Source organism: Spermophilus citellus (genome assembly GCF_964194105.1).
Source record: "Spermophilus citellus genome assembly, chromosome: 2".
NCBI classification, from domain to species: Eukaryota; Metazoa; Chordata; class Mammalia; order Rodentia; family Sciuridae; genus Spermophilus; species Spermophilus citellus.
Window position 1 is genome coordinate 58,135,718 of NC_138183.1, and position 19,597 is coordinate 58,155,314.

General features: G+C 34.2%; 1 protein-coding gene across 1 annotated transcript in view; it reads left to right on the top strand.

The window, feature by feature from the left end:
- The window catches only part of MPDZ (multiple PDZ domain crumbs cell polarity complex component), a 151,868-nt gene that overhangs the window by 110,054 nt on the left and 22,217 nt on the right, over positions 1-19,597 (top strand). Inside the window, exons 27-33 of the mRNA XM_081281986.1 lie at positions 2,607-2,717; positions 6,682-6,780; positions 9,703-9,865; positions 11,329-11,525; positions 12,639-12,730; positions 12,954-13,044; positions 14,992-15,072. Of these exons, the coding sequence (XP_081138112.1) occupies positions 2,607-2,717; positions 6,682-6,780; positions 9,703-9,865; positions 11,329-11,525; positions 12,639-12,730; positions 12,954-13,044; positions 14,992-15,072 (834 nt within the window). The remainder of the gene's footprint in view (positions 1-2,606; positions 2,718-6,681; positions 6,781-9,702; positions 9,866-11,328; positions 11,526-12,638; positions 12,731-12,953; positions 13,045-14,991; positions 15,073-19,597) is intronic.

A 19,597-nucleotide genomic window follows, 5' to 3' on the forward strand; every position in this document is an offset into this window, starting at 1 on the left:
GATTGTTATTTTGATGTAGAGACTAATGTTTAGAGATACACTTGGCTACCTTTGAAAACATTGCCCCCAAGGTCAAATAATTATGCTCTGTTTGAAAGAGTACAACAAATTTCTCAAAGAAAAACTGAATTATTTAAAATTTTATGTGCACATATAAAATGTACATATTATAATATAGTTTTCCAATGAGATTTTATTTCCAGAAATACTTTATAATTATAATTTCATTGCAGCTAAACTTTCTTGGATGAGATTTTGTTCCACATGCATCTTTTTTGGTAACATCTTCGATAAGACATTGATTATTTTTCAAATAAATGTTTCCCTCTGTCTTAGCTAGGATCCTCTTCCTTCTTGGGGCTGCACCATTCACCACTGAAGCCTGTGAGTGTGCATGTGCATAGGCATATGTTCACATGTGAGCACATGTGTGGGTTTTCTTATATATGAGGGAGAAGCAAGTAGTCAAGTTGCACCTAATCCCTTAGTTCAAGCTTAATATTTTAGGCAGATTCATTTCCGATGATTCAGTCATTTACTCACAGAGTATTGCTGGAGCAGCTGTTGCATTCCAGGTGCTGTATCAGGTTCTGGACGCCTGCCCAGCAAGAGGGACAGATTTGGAAAGTAATCAAGTAACTTCAGAGCAGTAAGATACATTATTTTATCAGGTTAAGCATAGTTTTATTTAAAATGGTAGAAAGGTAGGTATACCTGATTTTCTGATTTATAGAAGTCTAAAAGGGAAACTTTCAAAGAAAGATAACTTTATTATTATAATAGCCATTGCATTTATTTTATACATGATTGTCTTATTTCTAAACACATATCATTTACACATTAAAATGCTTTAATTGTTGAGCTGGGGTTGTGGCACAGTGGTAGAGTGCTTGCCTACCATTTGTGAGGCACTGGTTTCAATCCTCAGCATCACATAAAAATGAATAAAATAAAGGTCCATCAACAACTAAAAAAAAATTAAATGCTTTAATTGTTTAGAAGGCTATAACACATCAACCATACTTTAAAATTAATCTTTTTAGGATTTGCTTATCTGGTCCTTCATTGATTATCTCTGAAAGCTGAAGAAGAAAGAAATTGAGATTTGAGAGAAAGCATATTTCAATTTGTTCCTTTTTTCTTCTCTGTAGCAATTTATATTGATATGCTTTCTCCCTGCTGTGGCTTACCTTTTGTTAGATGATATGTTAGTCCCCTTTTAAAGAACTCTTTTTAATTAGAGTTCCACCTAAAATTTTCATTTTTAGATTATCAGTAAGAATTTTGGTTTATGTGTACTTCACTATTAAAAGCCTTTGACTTAAGTAAAAATGTAAGAATTATTTATAATTATTTCTAGAAAGGATTGGTCAGAGTTTACCCCAAAATAGTTTTTAAATATATTGAGTTAAAGCATTCCTTTCAAATAAAAAGGAGATCATTTTTGTGTTGTAAAATAACTATGTAGTTTAGCAGTGATTTGTGGAGTGTTTTATTTCAGGGAAATAAGAAAGCCTCAGGCCTCTATAACACTGAGGATCTTAAAATGTGCCTGTGCTACATTTCTGGAAATGTATATTGGTTAGGTGAGCAGAGACCTTCAAAGTATTCTATATAGAGTATGGAGTTCTTTGGACTTGATCACAGATGCATTGGCATCCTGTTAAATTTTCCCACTACTGTAATATATAGTAGATATGTATACTCCCTTTTGTTTTATAAAAACATAAACAAAACATTGAAAAATATATTGTTATGCCTTCAAGTATCAACCTGAGGTAGGTTTTCAGATAAAGATGATAATATTCTATTCCAGGACCTAATAATTGATTTTCTTTTCCAGAATTGTGTTCACTCAGACCTTATTTGGTAATTGGAAATGATAATAATATCTACAGTTTTCTGACAGGATTAGCATTTGGCCTTTTAAACTATTTTCCTTCTCGTTCATGTAGTGTGTAAGCTGAGCTGGTCATCACCAGGGGCAAGCCGTGGTCAATAAAAAGTTACAAAATAATTTTTAAGCTGTTTATGTAGTAATTACTAACAAATGAGCACAATTTCTTGGCTTCTAGCTCCTGTCATGTCTACTGCAAAGATTCCTTTTCAAAACTAACCTTACCATCATCTGGTTTTTCTGAATATCAGAATTTTGTTTTTAACTTCAACTTCTTGTACAGAGAGAAATAAACAAAGCATTACCTACCTACTTCCCAAATCCCATTCTATATTGAATTAGGAAAAGTTCAGTACAATGACTTTTATGATGAAGACAATGCTGTTAGGTAGTTACCTTATATTATTTATTTAATGATGCTGATTTAAAGAACAACTGAGCAGTGTAAGGAATGCAGAAATCAAGCTTTCATTCCAGTTGCTTAGTATTTCAGTTAACGATCGGAGTTAGAAACCTGTGTCCAAAACAGGGGCCCACAAGTCTGATGAACAGATGAAACATTTGCAGTCTCACAAGTAGTCTTAATTATTTTTGATACTGAACCAGATTTTCCAGGAGCCTAGCGAAGGATCCTCAAAACTGGAGATCCACAAATTGTTCTTTTGTTCTGTAGCTTCTTGAAATGTTAAGCTGAGGCCTTCCATTGCAGGTGGATGGAATGGACCTCAGAGATGCAAGCCATGAACAAGCTGTGGAAGCCATTCGGAAAGCAGGCAACCCCGTAGTCTTTATGGTACAGAGCATTATAAACAGACCAAGGGTAAGCGAACACAGAGGGCAAGGTAGGAGTCTCCAAACAGAGCTCAACTTGGAGTCTAATGTAGCAACTGCCAAGTTGTCTGTATGAGCAGATATGGATTCTTGAAGTTTCAAAGACCTACTGAAAGTTTCTTTTGTTTTTTTAAACATTGAGTTTCCTGAACATTCCTTCAACTATGTTTAATAAAGACTTGAAGTCTATTGAAAACTCTCAGAAGTAGGTTTTACTGGTGACCATAGGTTTCTCGATGGTTAACTATTTTTATTCATTATAGACACAAATTATACAAGCTATTGAACAGAATTTGGTGCACTCAGTTTAATACAGAGAAACTGAGGAGCAGGAAAGAATTATGTTTTCTTTAAACATATTCTCTATACTACGGTTTCCTGTCTTTGATGTGTCTGCATCCCACTGGACAAGATTTCTACAATGAGGATATATATTTTTTTTTATCTACAAGAGTTCATGATTGCTGTTTCTAGCCACAATCATCATATATAACTTGTCATTATATAGCTTATGATGGACAGAATCTGTTAACCCAATTTACCTTCAGTCATCACAAGTAAAAGAGCTTTAAAATATGTTTTAGAAAATATAAGTACATGAATGAACATTATTGATGGAAAAGATTCAAAATGAGGCTTCTTATATTTTATATAAGTCCTAATGATGCTCAATGTGAAAATTATGCTGAGTTTAAAATTGTTCTTCATATTCCTTCTTTATGTCTCATTGAAAAAAAAATTCATATATAGCAGTTATTAAATATATTTGTGTCACATACCCCTGAGAAAGTTCTTCACAACATACCCACTCATTCATAAGTTTTTATACCATTTCTGGAGTTTCATAAATCTCCTGAAGCTCTTAGGGACTCCATTTCTGGATTTAATTTAACAACCCTTCTCATACTAATTCCCTTGGAATTATCTGCTTATAGTTTTTAGAGTTGGTTATCTTTAAAAGAAAAATATCAACATATATGAGGGAAGTTAAAGGCAAGATATATTGAGTTGTAAATTATAAAATTATGAATTTAAGATATAAATACTCAAATAATGGATGGAAATTAGTAAACAGCCCTGTGTGTGAAACCAGTAAAAGTAGCATCAGCATTGTATGCCATGGAGTACAGAGTGACCAGGTTGGTTTTACTGGTCTTCCTTTTGTCCTTTAGGCAGGTGTAACTCTGTTCTGGGTTCACTGTAAGGAACAAATTCAGTAGTTCTTAATGTATGCAGTTATATTCACATCTGCAGTTTTTAATCATTCAGTTGTTTATTGTTAGGTAATAATTATCTATTCAGATAGGAAATCTGCCAAATGGTAGGGCTGCATCTTGCTGCATTCTTTACAAATGCTATTCAGTTTGTTTAAATAACTACAAATCTTTATACATTTGTTTCAATTTGTTGTGTTAAACACAAACACAGCATGATAATGTTGGTAAATGGCTGTTTAAGTTAAGTTTAAGCTATTTCTTGTGTGGGTGGGTGGGTTTTCTTCTTTTTTGTCTTAATTTTTTTAATTTCTAATTTTTATCTCATTTGAGACACTACTATTTAATGGAGAATAGTTATTCTTAATATTACTTTAAAAACTTAAACTATAAACATTTCTTTCAATTGCAGTCTAGTGAGCTAAAGGGATATTGTCTCATATAACTTAAAGATATTTCTTTTTTATTATCTGAGGTATAATGATGCCTAATTTTATTGTAATTATTCCATGAAAAATCTTTTTTAAAATGATGTGTTTAGTCAAGTTACACATATTTTGCTTCATGAAATTAGAATAACTTTTGCATTTTAAATGAGGTATACTTTGCTTCCATTGATTTACTTCCCTATGGAAATAATCATGTCTCCAGTAATCTAAAGCAAAAAAAAAAAAAAAAAAAAAAAAAAAAAAAAAAAACCACAATGCACATATGTGAGTTTCTTAGTGGTAAATGTTTATTTATTTGCGGATGGAAGATGAAGTTTCCTAGGAAATCTTATACATAGACTGAAAAGCCAGTAGGCTAAAAAGCCAGTTTATCTCTTTGGCCTTTAGCCTGTTCAAGAATGTGAACTTCTCAGTCTGTCTGATAATGTCACATGTGAGATGCTTCAGAGTTCACTCTGGTCCATTGTCTTGATTGAAGAGGGGCTCTATTAATTCCAGCTAGAGAATGTTTTTGTGTTCTCTTTGCTTCTTCTCCATTAATAATGTTACTGCTTTTATCAGCCTTTGAGACTATGAATAGAAGTTTATCATTGATTTTTTTAAGCAAAAAGTCATTTTTCTATATATCTTTCCCTAATAATATAGTGTCCTATATTTCATCTGCTGCTCTCCTGCTGTACATTTATTTACGCTCTGCTATCAGGGCCAAATTCTAATCCTATAAGATCTGCAAATTAAAAAAAAAAACCTAGAGCTGTCTTTAAATATTTCATTTCATGCTATAATGGTTTTGTTTTCTGTTGTTCTACATAATTAAAACATAAATATATGATGGATGAAAATTAATCACCTTTATCCTCAATAGCATTAAACCGTTTTATCTAGGATATGTCTTTCATGTCTGCCCAGTCATTTCTTTCACCTTAATAAGTGGTCATGTTCCTTGGCATTTATGATCTTCTCTTTTGTAAAGCAGGAGTTGACATTTTAAACTGAAAAGTAGGAAGAAAGTTGAGATGAGCATAAATGTCATTGTGCCCATATCTTTTTCCTGTCTTCCTCTGTAGGAAAAACATTGCAAGAAGAGCAGATTGAAAGGGTAATGTGGCATAAGCTTTGGTACAGGCACACTGAAGATAGCGTCTTTCCAGAGTGTTCTCCCATACAGGGTGGTGTCACATGACAACCTCTCTACACTCCATGCCTGCCAGTGGGGCTTTTTTTTTTTTTATAGAGAAAAGTAACACAAACATTTAATTGGAGCCAAAATGAATTTTAAATGTCTTCAATCTCCCCTGAAAGATATAGTCAATAAAAGAAAAAGATAGTGGTTGTGAAAAGAAGGAGAATAACTTATTGTGCTAAGGAAATTACTTTTCTTTTTTCTTTTTTTTTTTATCCTAACTATGGAAATGCTAAATCCTATCTGGCAGGCATCCTGCCTTTAATATGTATATTCAACTCTAAAAGACTCCTGGCTCCAGGCGAATTACATACAGGCAAGCCACAAAACCTGTGAGAAATACTCAAGACAGGACTTCAAATATTATCCAAAGCCCATAAATTCCCTGATAATGTGGGAAGTTTTATAGAAACTTAAAAATATATGAAACTTCATATTCCCAACTCCACAAAAGCAGGCAGAAATAGAGAACTCCATTGTAGAGGGGTTCATTTCTTCATGTTTTTAAATTAAAGAGTATGATTGCTTTGGAGCAGCCTTAATATCTAGTCTAGGCATGGAAGTTTCCTTAGCAGAAAACAGAGTAAGGAATAATAAAGGTTACTGAAGGACCAACAGACAAATGTTTAATTTGCATTCTTGAACAGACAGACTATTAGAAATAACACAACTAGCTTTTAAATGTAAATTAAAAAAAAAAAAACTTGGGTGGGTTTTAAATATGAAACATATTTACTGATAGGCATGAAACATAAAACATAAAATGGGCAAATGTGCTTTACTTAGAATGGTACAGCCATTCAGTGGAAATAAAAGAAATTTGGGGTCCCTTTCAACCTAGTTTCCTGTGAGGTTTGTTGACTGATTTAAACTCAGGTTTAAATGATTCAGGTCATTAGAAGAAAAGCTTTAGTAACAGACTGTCAAAGAAGATGATGTTATTAATTATGTACCAAATACACAGAATCTAGTATCACTTAGACAACTCTTTAAAGTCAGTAAGTACTTTATTCTTAAAGTTGAGTTGTTTTAAATGCGTTCCTTTGCGCTCAGCGCCTCTTATGTTTCCTTTTAGAAATCCCTTTTGCCTCTTATGTTTCCTTTTAGAAATCCCTTTTGCCTTCCTTGCCGCACAACCTTTACCCTAAGTACAACTTCAGCAGCACTAACCCATTTGCTGACTCTCTCCAGTTCAACGCTGACAAGGTTGGATAATGCCCATTGTCTTGACATTGCCTGTTGAAAATGTTTTGTTCTTTGTTACTACTGTGCCTTGTCCCACCTCACCATTTATTATATATGTTGTAGAAAACAAACAACTGTTGTGTTTGGAGTGGGCATGCAAATCCTTTCTTAAGTGCACTGTCCTGCCACAGAATGTTTATTTTTACAGTGGAAGTTAAATGGCCCTTCTGAAAGGAAGGGAGATCATGAGTCCAGTGTTTTTCCTGAAGTTTGGTAGATTTAAATTTTCTGACACTTTAATTTTTATTAGTTACCAAAAGGTAGTGACTACTCTCACACGTAATTTCTTTAAAGCCTTGTATATGTTTAAAACTTTTTCAGACTTTAACAAGATGGTCATGAAAGCTCTTCCTTAAGTTAATCACTGCAAATAATTGTGTACGTGAATGTGCAGGAGTCTGCTGAATATTCTTAAAGTGCATCCGTATAAAATCCTCCATCAGGAAACATAGCTCTTTCTATGCTCCTAAATCTGTCCTTGAATATTCTCATATTCTGATGAAATTATAACACCAAAATTGAAACAAAAATCTACAAGAATTTATATACCATAATTTAATCATGGAAATGAAGAAAGCTGTCAACAATTTTTTAAGGAAACATTTTATGAATATTCATCAGATCTTCATGTTTTTGTGATATGGATAAGCAAAGATGCTGTATCTGAACGAATATGTTTTCTGTTACTATAGGAATTACAGAATTCAAGTAGAGTTATCTTCCATTGTTCCCCAACTAACCCTTTTGCTCCCACACCATTTAAGGTTTGTCTCAAAGTCAAATTTTGTGTAAGTAGGTGTGTTACAGTGTGCAATACATGTGTGTTTTACTTAGTGGCATGGAATGATTGCAACTGCATTTGGCCTTTTTGCCAAAGAAGGATAAATGATCTTTGTTAAAGACCAATATTTTCCCAAATAAATTTTAAGAAGTGTCACTAACAAATTGATTATATGATCTTGGTAAAACAAGGGTGTTAGGGGTGATAAAATAGAAGACTTCTAATTGTCCCTCAAGTCAATTCAGGTAGCATTAGTTTTCTGATTCATTAGTGAGGTTAGAGTACCATTTTAGTTTACTCACAGTTAGGAGTATGTCGTACCTATGATCCTGAAGGATTCTACAGATAAACAAATTTTGTTTCTTTGTTCTTAAGCAAAATAACAGTAAATAATTATACAGCAAATAAAATGTATATCCATAGATTTGTTAAATTATGGGATGTTCAAATAGATTGTTTCACTTTTTAAAAATGAAATGGACTTAATGTATGCTTGCTAAATAACAACTTTCTATTCTTACGTAGAAATAAATGTTGTTTGAAACTAGGAAAAATTCTGAAGTACATCTCTCTCTACTTTAGTTATATTTTTAAATGAGCAGATCAAATGATCTTTTGTTTGCTCATTTTCATTTGTACATTATTAATTTGAAAGATTTATGGCAGAGATCTTGGGAAGATAACAGGGGATTTCATTTGTACTAGTAACTTTTATCTGTTTGGCCAATGATGTGTTGACTGATGTATGTAGCAAATTATATAACCAAAAAACAAAATTGCCCCAAAGTCTCTATAAACCAGACCTCTCCAGAAAAATGAATGCTTTTTGAGTCATTGAAGAAAGACCTTATTCAGTTTCATGTAGTGTTAGGTATATTTTATGGTATCCTGAGTATGGCCCCATTAATAATTCCTAAGTTTTTGTACATTTGGTGTGTTCTTATTAGAAGTAGGTTTAAAAAAAGAAAAACATGGTTTCCTAAATTACACCTATAAAAGAAAAAAAGTTTTTTTTTTATGCAGGAAAAAGTACAGGAAAGAAGAGTTAAGAAAAAAAATACAGGTTGAAGGCATCAGCGACAGGGTCGTACAAGGACTAGCAGTTTAGTCAGGTTTTTCTGACGCTTGAGTCAGGCACTGCCTTACCATAGAAATTGGAGGAGACAGCATAGTATAATACAAAGTACATTGGATCAAGAATTAAGCAAAAGGAAGTCTAGTTAGGATTGTGTAACTTTGAACAAAATTTTTCTCTTCTCGCGGCCTCAGTTTCAAAAGGATTATTTATCTTACAAATGAATAAAGTGAATTTAGTGGCTCAAAGACAATTCAAACTCTTACATTCTGTTTGGTAATCTCTAATTTAAGAAGCAGATCATACCAAACCCCATTTCTTTTGATAGGACCAATGGTCCTAAGTGACAGTAAGTATGCCACATGTGGACTTTTTATGAAGTACTCTGTTTTCGTTTTTGCCTAAGCTATTTTGGCAAGAGAAATACAGTGCTATCCCTTAAAATCACATTCCTCAGATATGAGTCCCTGTCCTATATGCTAACATCGACTGGTACTCTGGTAGAGGAACCTGCATGTGGAATGCTGTTTTTCATGGATTTCTTGAGGGCCCTTTGAAGAGAGGATTCAGGTATTAATAAAGAATTTGTTCTGTATAGTCTTGCTAACAAGATTTAAAGGACAACATCTTCGTTAATTTTTTTTCTTTTTTCTTCTTTGTTTCTTGGCAGACTTTTTTAGACCTCCACAAACTTGCGCAGACCCTTGAATATTTATGATAACTTTTGAACGAGAATGTATTTTTCAACAGGGAAAGTTTGTATAATTTTCTATCTTAGGTCATTTAAGCCTTCAAATTGAATTCATTCGCTTATAATAGCAAATAACAGTTTACTGAAATTACTTTTTTCTGTATATTTAAACTTTACCTGAATCCTCTCTAACATTTAATAAATGTATATTTGAGCTTTTCATTATTTGGTGGATATTTTAAGGCCATTTTTGTTTTGACATTATACTTATGTCTTTTCCTTAAGGTTTTCTTCCTCAGACTGCACATACCCACTGCATTCTTCTTGTTCCCACAGGCACCCAGTCAGTCAGAGTCAGAGCCAGAGAAGGCTCCATTGTGTGAGGCTCCTCCACCCTCTCCTTCAGCATTTGCAGAAATGGGCAGTGATTATGCACAGTCATCTGAAACCAAAATCTCAGAAGATGTGGACAAAGAGGATGAGTTTGGTTACAGCTGGAGTAAGTTGTCATTTGTGATGCATTTAATTATAAGAGGTACTAAAAAGCTTTTTTTTCCTGAAGACTTATGCCTTGTATGAACAAGTATGTTTTGGCTTTATGATAGACATTGCAGTTCTTAGTCAAAAAAAAAAATGTGTTGTTTGTTTTTCTTGAATACAACATACATTCCTGAGGCATGAAGTCATGTTCTTCCTTTCCTTTAAATGTGCATTCCCAAAACCCCTTTGCTCCTCATATGAGAATTAACGAGGACAGGATATGCCACATCAGCCCACCCTGAGATCTTGAACCAACATTACACTTCATTAGGTCTCAGATTCCTCACTGTAAAATCTGGCAGCTGTTGATATTATACTCTGAATTTCTGGTACTTTTTTGTAGTAGGTTGTAACATAGTATAATTGTTGAGATCAAAACTTTGGAGATTTGATGAGCATTTTTTCAAAGTCAGATGTATTAGGATCCATGGGGTATCTCTCTTTTTTAAGAAAATTTTGCAGAGAAAGATTAAAAGTTCATCCAAAAGTTATGAATGTGTCATTTTGTTAAAAAGTTTCATTTTAAAAAATATCTACTAATTCCCTTATTTAAGAAAGCCACAGTACCAGAATGTACTCAGGGAAAAATATGTACCAGAATGTTTCAGTTTTCTATTATCACACCACTCTAAAATTTAATGACTTAAACGACAATGTATTATTAATCTGTAGTATGGAGATTGACTGGGCTCTGCGGGGCTAGACTTCCAAGAGGACTCACTTGTGCATTTGGCTGTTAGTACTGGCTACTGACTGGTCACTAATCTGGACCTTGCAGGACCCAAGTGTGGCCCTGCCCTCTCAGATTAAAGGGGGCAGAAAATAAATTCCATCTCTTAAAGATGTAGAGTGGGAGATATAAATGGTCTCACCTAATTAGGACCTGTCTCAAGGCTGAGGCAAGTATAGTCAATTTGTTCTGGCCTAATGGCTCTGTGTAATAAGATAACCCATTTCTTTCATTCTGGTTGTGCACACTGAGCAACTGCCCAACATGATGTAATATATAATGTAATATACAGTCTAGATTTTCCTGTGGAAGAGAAGCTCCCACTGAATTAGTCAACACAATTGTTCTGGATGCATTAATACTTTTCGGCTCTCCAAAGAATGAAGTAAATTTCAGGTTTAATTGTGCTTTTGAGAGTTTGTAAATGTGAATCATTTCTCTTAGGCCTGAGGTGAACTGATTAATCAGACATTATTTATGTTCTTTGTACACTTCATGCAAATAAATTCTTCAAAGTTTGAGTACTTCAGGAAACCAGTTCTGATGTCCAGGCAGCCCATCTATTTAGCTTTTTACATTTTGATTCAAATAATTCCCTCTTGTGATGAAAGTAAATAGCCTTCCATAGTAAAGCATTACTAAGAATTATGTGAATTAACTTTAAATACATATGGTGTTGTTGTTGTATGCAGAAAATATTAGAGAGCGTTATGGAACCCTAACAGGAGAGCTGCATATGATTGAGCTGGAAAAAGGTCGTAGTGGTTTGGGTCTAAGTCTTGCTGGGAACAAAGACCGAACCAGAATGAGTGTCTTTATAGTGGGGATTGATCCCAATGGAGCAGCAGGGAGAGATGGTCGACTACAGATTGCAGATGAACTTCTAGAGGTAAGTTCTGGTGGACAACTTTGAATGTACTCTTGCTGTATAAGAGCAATGTAATCTTCTCTTTCCATAAAATCACCCATACCTCATGGTGACTGAGAAAACTATCACCGGCCTAATAAAATAGATGCATTGCAGCAAATTTGGCTGTAAACCAAATCTCTACTCAGTAGAGTCTGTGTTCCTACTAACTTCCATTAAAAGGTCATGACTGTGTAGCACCAGAAACAATCTTTGCCCCAAGACAGTAATAAAAATCACACTTCAAAAACATTTTTTTTTTGTGTGTGTGCATTGCATTTTTATTAGGAGTTTTTGAAAAGCCATATAATCATTCTCCAGTAATGACACTGACCCACTGGACATTCTGGAAGTTGAATCCCTAATGGGAGAAGTGATGGGGTGAGATGAGGCAGGGGCCAAGGTTAAGGCTAAAGAATGAAAGCAGTAACTCAGCCTGCCAAACAAAATAAATTTGTGGAGCATACTTTATAGCATTTAGAATTTTATTTGCTTGTGTTGTCTGCCTTATTGCCTAAAGGTAGGACCCAGGTGTCTTCGTACAGCCTTTCTACAATTCCTTGTGCTTAATGTGTTTCCCTGTTGGCTTAGTAAGCTCATGCAGCACTAGGTAAACAATTAGATGACAAGAAGCTTAGGCACAATCTGTAGCCTATATCTTGAATCTCCCTAGATTCGCTTTTCTCAGAGACCTATTCCCAGGACTTGAGTCTTGGGACCAACTGGAACACACGACAGTGGGGAGGCTTACCAGAATGGTCTTTGCAAGTCACAGGGCCCTTGCTTTATAGAGCATGTTGGAATCCCAGTGCCTGCCAGGAATTGGCTATCTACTCTCCTTCAGTTGTTCCAAATGGTGCTTCTACCAGCAATCAATGGATATCAGATTTCGTGCCTATTACTTGAATGTTGAATGTTGGCTTTAACCTTGAGCTTTTATTTATTCACCATCCAAAGTCATGTGTATGTTCTATGGAGGAAAAAACGTAATATTTTGAAGAAAGAAAGAAATGTGCTTTTTATTAGCTAGATAAGATGATAAAATCTTATGAAATTGAAATTTGAGACTTAACTAATGATGCTTATTTTTCATAGATCAATGGTCAAATTTTATATGGAAGAAGTCATCAAAATGCCTCATCAATAATTAAATGTGCCCCTTCTAAAGTAAAAATAATTTTTATCAGGTGAGCATTTTCTTTTGCTGGTTTACTAAACTTTTTTTTGGGGGGAGGAGGGTAGAATTTCAACCCGGAGTTCTTTTGAATGAAAGTAAAACATATATGTTTGACTGTTGTAGTTCTAAGTCTTTATGGTTAGAGAATTTTTCCTAATAATCTGACTTCAAGTAAGAAAAAGAAAATAATATCATTATGGGGATATAATAGGCTGATTCTTTTTTCCTTTTAGAAATAAAGAGGCAGTGAGTCAGATGGCTGTATGTCCTGGAAATACAGTAGAATCTTTGCCTTCTACCTCAGAGAATCTTCAAAATAAGGAGGTATTATTTGGAACTTGTGTTTGTTTCTGTGGAAAGATTTGATTGATATGCCCTCTTATTAACTCAGCTAACAATTATAGAAAATGCACTGCAGTATCAAAGATAGATGCATTATAGCTTCATATAATGAGTTTATATGTGAATTGTAACCTAGTACATTGTGTTTATGGCTTACTAAATGTGGATACTCATGTAAATAAGCACACTACTCATGTGAAGGCTACCAGTAGAATCTACATAGGCAGCAGTGTGAGCCAGAGAAGAGGTGTCAATTCTGCTTCTAGGAAGAGAGTGAGAATAAAACTTTATAGAGGAGTTACTCTTGAAGTGTATGTTGCAAGATTTGGGTGCAAAAACATTGCAGACAGAGGGCATAAAGTAAGGAATGGCATGGAAGCACTGGCTCATGCCAGAAATTGAAAACTGCAGAGCATTACTGAGCAGTGTAGGGCAGAGAATGGGGAGTGGTGAGGAAAAGAGCCTTATAAAGGACACAGGGCCAGATCATGGTGAGCATCCTGACAGAATACTGTAGGCTGACTTTGTGAGAAAGTATGGAACTCAAATAAATATTGGAACTCGAACAAAAAAAGTGACTGAATATTTATCCAATAAATATTTTCTGAATATTCTGCCTCATTGGGCTGGGTATATGCTGGTGAATAAAAGGATGTATAAGGCTTTCAGATATCTGATTTGATATCTGACTTGGTGAGGCTTGAATTGTCAAAAATAGAAAATAAAGAAAAAAGGAGTATATATTTGCCAAACTATCCACATTCTATTGGAAGCAGCTTAAAAGTTCAGTGCCTGTTGGGAAGTCATATAGAAGTGTACCTTAGGACATTGGTCTAGAGTTTACAGATGAATCCCCATAGATACAAATTTGGTATTTGTGGACCAGGAGGACGAAGCACTTGCCTATAGAGAATGTTAGAGTACAGAAGGCCAAAGGCAGACTCGTGTAATGTGAACAAAAAGGAGAAAGGCTGAACAGGGAGGTCAGGGAGAAGGAAAAAGAACTAGAAGGGCATGTTGCACAGCACTGAGGAGGCATGTTTCAAGGAGGAGGGCATGTTTCAAAACCTTGGATGCTGCAGAGGCGCCCAGTAAGAACATGACAGAAAGTGCCTTGGATTTGCTAACTTGGAGATTATTGGGAAAGCATTGAGGAAAGGAAAAAGCAAATAATGACAAACAGATTAAGGAGAGAGGACAGTGGCTAGAGGGTAACAAAGTGTTCAAAAATCTTTTTATTGGTAATTTTGTTTTGATTTGGGAAAGTTTTGAATATATATGTAAGGTGAATTAAAGGAGGTAGTAGAAAGTGAAATGCTAAAAATTGGAGGAACCTTGGTGATTATCAGTGGGAGAAGGTATGGGAACAGAAACCCTCTTCTCTGAATGAATATATAACCAGGGGGCTTATTTGTACATAGGATAAATGATGTATCCTAGCTGCTCTTGATGTTGAACTGAGTCTCATCATTACTTAAGATGGTTATAGAGGGGAAATTTTTATTTTCATATTAATAGTACTAAATATGTTCCTTAAGAAGAAGGAGTGTTTCATTAATTCTCAGGTAAAACATTTAATAATATCTAAATTCACATGATAACTAAGGCAGGAAGAATAGTGAGTGGTGCCTTCTTGGTGCTCTGAGTGTCTGTGAGTTCTACTTGGGATGGCTGAGCTACTGTTAGATGTCTTTATGGAGTCAGTCCGCAGACTCTGGAGCCACACAGTCATTCTGTGTGCCAGAGCAGTTGCTGATCAGTTACATCTCCTAAGTACTTTAAGAGAATGGAATGTTCATAAATTCCATAAGATGTTAAAATAGTAATAATGAATTGTAATATATGAGATAATTTTGACCAAGATCCCTTATATTAAAAAAAAAATGTGTAATATTTAGTTGCCTTTTTTGCCATTTCTTTTTCTGTCAGGTGGAACCAAATGTTGCTATTTCTGATACAGTTGTGGACCTCAGTTCATTTAAAAATGTGCACCATCTGGAGCTTCCCAAGGTAAATCTGCTTTGAATGGGAATGAAATGATGTGATGACCCTCATATCTGTGTTCCAATTCACTGATTCTCAAAAGTGTTGTCTCCAGACCAGCAGCATCAGCATCACTTGGAAGTGCAGATGCTCCGGCCCACCCAGGCTACTTGCTGAATGAGAAACACTAGGGGTGGGCCAGAATAAACACAGGGTCATATGTGTTTTAATAATCCTTCATGGTGATTCTAATACCCAATAAAAATTGAGAACCACTATTTATTAATACTTTATTCCAAGGTATGAAATTCATGATCTCTCGTTTGATTCATTTACTAAGGTTCTACTGGGGGGATATAAAAATGAAGAAATAGAAGTTATGTAGTCTTTGTCCTTTATAAAACTTGAAAGCTCAAATAGGTAGAATTTTTGCTGATAGGCATCAGTAAAATATTTGCTTTCAAATAGTTCAATGACTAGGATCTACTTTTCAAAAGAGGTTTGTTGAGCAGAAACCTATGAATGCTTTCAGGAGCTGCAGGCTCATGCTGGAAAGCAAATGTGTAGCAGGTGAACTAGAGGATAAGCAGAAAGAGCAGTGAGGAACTTAGTGGGAAGAAAGAGGTAGACTGGGAGAGCAGGTTGTTTACAGGAAATGCTACCCTACAGATAGAAATGGAGTGGTACATACACTGCTCTCCAGCCAGAGCTACTATAGCATGATGCTCAGGACCTGGGCTTCAGATTCATTCTGTTTGAGTTGAACCCTTGCTTCATTAGTTATATACTTTATATATTTTATGATCTTTCTTTGCCTCAGTTTCCTCCCCTTGAAGTTGAAGATGATAATAGTACCTTTATCTTAGGTTAATGTAACGAATAAATGAGTTGCTTATAAAATAGCATAATCCATGGCACCTAGTCAGATTATGTTTGAAAAATGACTATATTGATTTGGTTTTGTTTTTATAATTCAATAACCTGGCAGAAAAATGGGTTGCTCTTGTCTTATAATAAAGGTATAAGGGAATTTTTTATTGTGTGGATTATCTTGTTTTATTTGGAGGGAAAAGAAGCGATGTCTTTAAAGCCTTTGTCCATACAGTGCAATAAGGATTCCTCATTCTGTTGCCATTGAAGGGGGATTTTTTTCCAATCTCATACTGATTTCAGGGCTTTGTTTTTTAAAATCCTGAAATCACGAGTTTATAGTATTTAACTAGTACGATAATTTACCTACTATTAATTATGAAACATTTAAACATATGCTGAATTATTTATAATGATTTTCTAATTTTGGTTTATGTTTATCTCTTGAAAAGTCTAAAATAAGATTTTTTTACATATATTTTTTCATGGCATTGATTCTAATTTATTAACCTAAAGCTTAGTATATCCTGTTATTGTATAATGAGTACCCAGGAAGTATTGGTGGAATGAACTTGTTAGATAAATGAGGAGCAGACTGCTGTTGTGGTTGGAAGCACAAACATAAAGCCAGGTCACCTGTATTAGAGCTCTGGATTCACCACTTAGTGATACTCTGATCTAGGTCATAGTTCTTAATCTGTACATGGTTTCTCCTCTCCAAAATGGGAATAATAATTGTATTTACCTTATAGGGTTATATTGAGAATTAAATATATATATTGTGAAAATTAAATATATACATATTTATATATAGTGTCTAGAACCTGACACACATATAAAAGTGTTGCCTTTTATTATTATCATTATAATTATTAGGAAAGAATCATATGGCCAAGAGAGGTCGCACTGCTTCTTGACATTGGTTTTCTCTGATGCTTTCTTTTTCTGAAGTAGGCCACCTGTTTGATGTATTCCATCAGTCCCCTGCTCAGAACTTTTCAGCAACATCCATTGTCCAACTGATAAACTGGAATTTTTAGGCCTAGCATTTAGCCTAGCAGCGAGAGAGACAGAAACCTAATCTGTCAGAAATCCTCTCACATATTATGTGATCTAAGACAAATCACTTAATCACATTTGTCCTCACTTTTTTCTTCTGTAAATACAGCCACCCATATCATAAAGTTATTGTGAGAGTAGATGCGATAATGAGCAAGAGTCCTTCATTGCAAAATATAAACTTGGGCTCTGCCTTAGCCTCCTGCTGATGATGTATTCATGGATGTCTGTTGATAATGTGCACATGCCTGTCTGAATTAGTTGCTGTATATTAAAGAATTCAGGACCTTTGAAAACATCAGTGTTTTGCCCACAGAAAGCTTCCATTTACATGTAGATTTTAGATAGATTCAAGTTTCAGGTCACTGGAATATTTATTGATAGAAACCAAAGTAAGGAGAATATTCATGACTTTTAAAAAATCAACTACACAGAAGCAGTTAATCATGATTTTTAATGACTTAAAGTGTGGGTTTTGTAGTTACTTAAGCTCTCTGGGCTATATGCAAGCAATTTAACTTCTTTGTGCCTCACTTTCCTTATCTGTAAGATGAAGAAAATATTTTTTGTATTAGGGATACTGTTGTAAGGATTAAATGAAAAATGTACATAAAACATTTACCACAATGGAAGCTATTATAATTATTTTTAAACCATGAGGTTCAGAGTAGCCCACAGAATGTGTCCTTGAATACTTCCTCTGAGGAAACATTACTAAAAATGATATCAAGTGAATAGTCACACTAATCCTAAACTCTTTAACTTTATTATGAAATGACATGGAAATAAAACTCAGTTAAGCAGATGGGAGACTTAACCAGCCTTCTAACACACATGCCTCATCTGAAATTCTTTATCATATCTGCTATCCTGTATATTTTTAATGCTTAATTATTTGAAAACATACTTCAGAGGTAATGTCACATGTTCATTGTCACTCCTTTGCAACCCTGTGGGTTTGCTGTTATACTTAACCTCTGGTATACTACCTCCAGATCTGATTTTTTTTTTTAACCATTTAAATTGGTAGTGTTGTCCCATCTACCCTGTGGATTCCTTATAGGAATCCTCTATGTAAGTCATACTAATTTAAATGAAGAACTCATGGAGAAAAATTTAAGAATTTATTCTTCCTTGCTTTTGTTTATATCATTTGGACTGTCCTTCTGCTTTTTTTCTCCTTGTCTAAATCCTATATATACTGAAGACCCAGCTTAAGCCTCACCTCTCCTTTTAAAATAATCTTTCAATGTATAACTAATTAGAACAAATAAAAAATAAATAATTAATTAAATTAAATTAAATCTTTCAATATTCTGACATATATAATGCTTACTATTAATGTCTCTGTGTATGTGTCCCTTAATCATGTATGGCCCAAGAGCGGGTCTTTTGTGGAAAGCTTTTATGTGGTGTCTTTTCTATACATCCCAAATGCACACATGTTGAGAGAAGAAACTTTCATACTTTCTCTCCCAGACCATAGCTCACACTGAGTAAGAGGGATGGGTGTATTGAAGAATGAGTGAATGCTACTCTTGCAACAGGGAGGAAATACTGAGATCAGGAGAGTCAGAAAGAGAAGATTTTTGCATCATCTAAAAATTGCAGTTATAGTAATAGTTGTTTCTAGTTCTGTTTCAGAAATTCTCTCAACAAATTTATTATCTTTTTATCCTTTTACTTTTTGAAAAAATAGTAAAATGGAAGTTCAAACAAAAAGTTCTCATATATATAATCTAAATACTCAGTGGCTGAGTGATATGCTAATTCAATTTATCAGAAAACATATTTTATTAAAGATTTATTTTTATCACAGTTTATTCAAAAAATGTATGCTACATCAAAGGAGGTAGTAACCTTCTAAGATTGTCAGAGATTTTTTCATATTCATACTTTTGTGTGTGTGTGTGTGTGTGTGTGTGTGTGTGTGTGTGGTGAAAACCTCCAAATGCCATTAAGTTAAGTTTTTCTTTTGAATTTTAGCAAATCTTTCACCTTCCATATAATCCTCTAATAATAACAATAGTTTAGCTTTATCCCACTTTTAATTATTATTTTAATTCTTTTCTAGCTATTTAGTTTATATAGTTTTTCTTCATAAATACACTGTTTGGTAGTATTTTTATTATTTTATTTGTTTTTATTAGTTATACATGTCAGGAGAATGTATTTTGACATACATATATGGAGTATAACTTCTCATTCTTCTTGTTGTATATGATGTGGCATTACATTGATCATATAATCATATGTGCAAGTAGAATAGTATTTTAATAACTAGCTCAGAACTTTTATCTCAGGTCTTTTATTGCTAAGGAATATATATGCTTATGTATTTGTGTTCATACACACACACACACACACACACACACACACACCATTCTGGGAGAAATAATTTGGAAAGTTGAGCAGTTATTTAAGAAATTGCATACTCACACCCTACGATACTGCCTTACATGTTTTTTTTTTCCCTGACACCAATAAATTTTAGATGTGTATATGCTTAATTATTTTTGTAGTATACTAAGTTGGTTTGGAGCATAGTATACATGCAGATGTGTGACTTATTGTTCCTTTTAGGACTCCCTCTGTTGCAAATAGTAATAATAACCACAAAAGC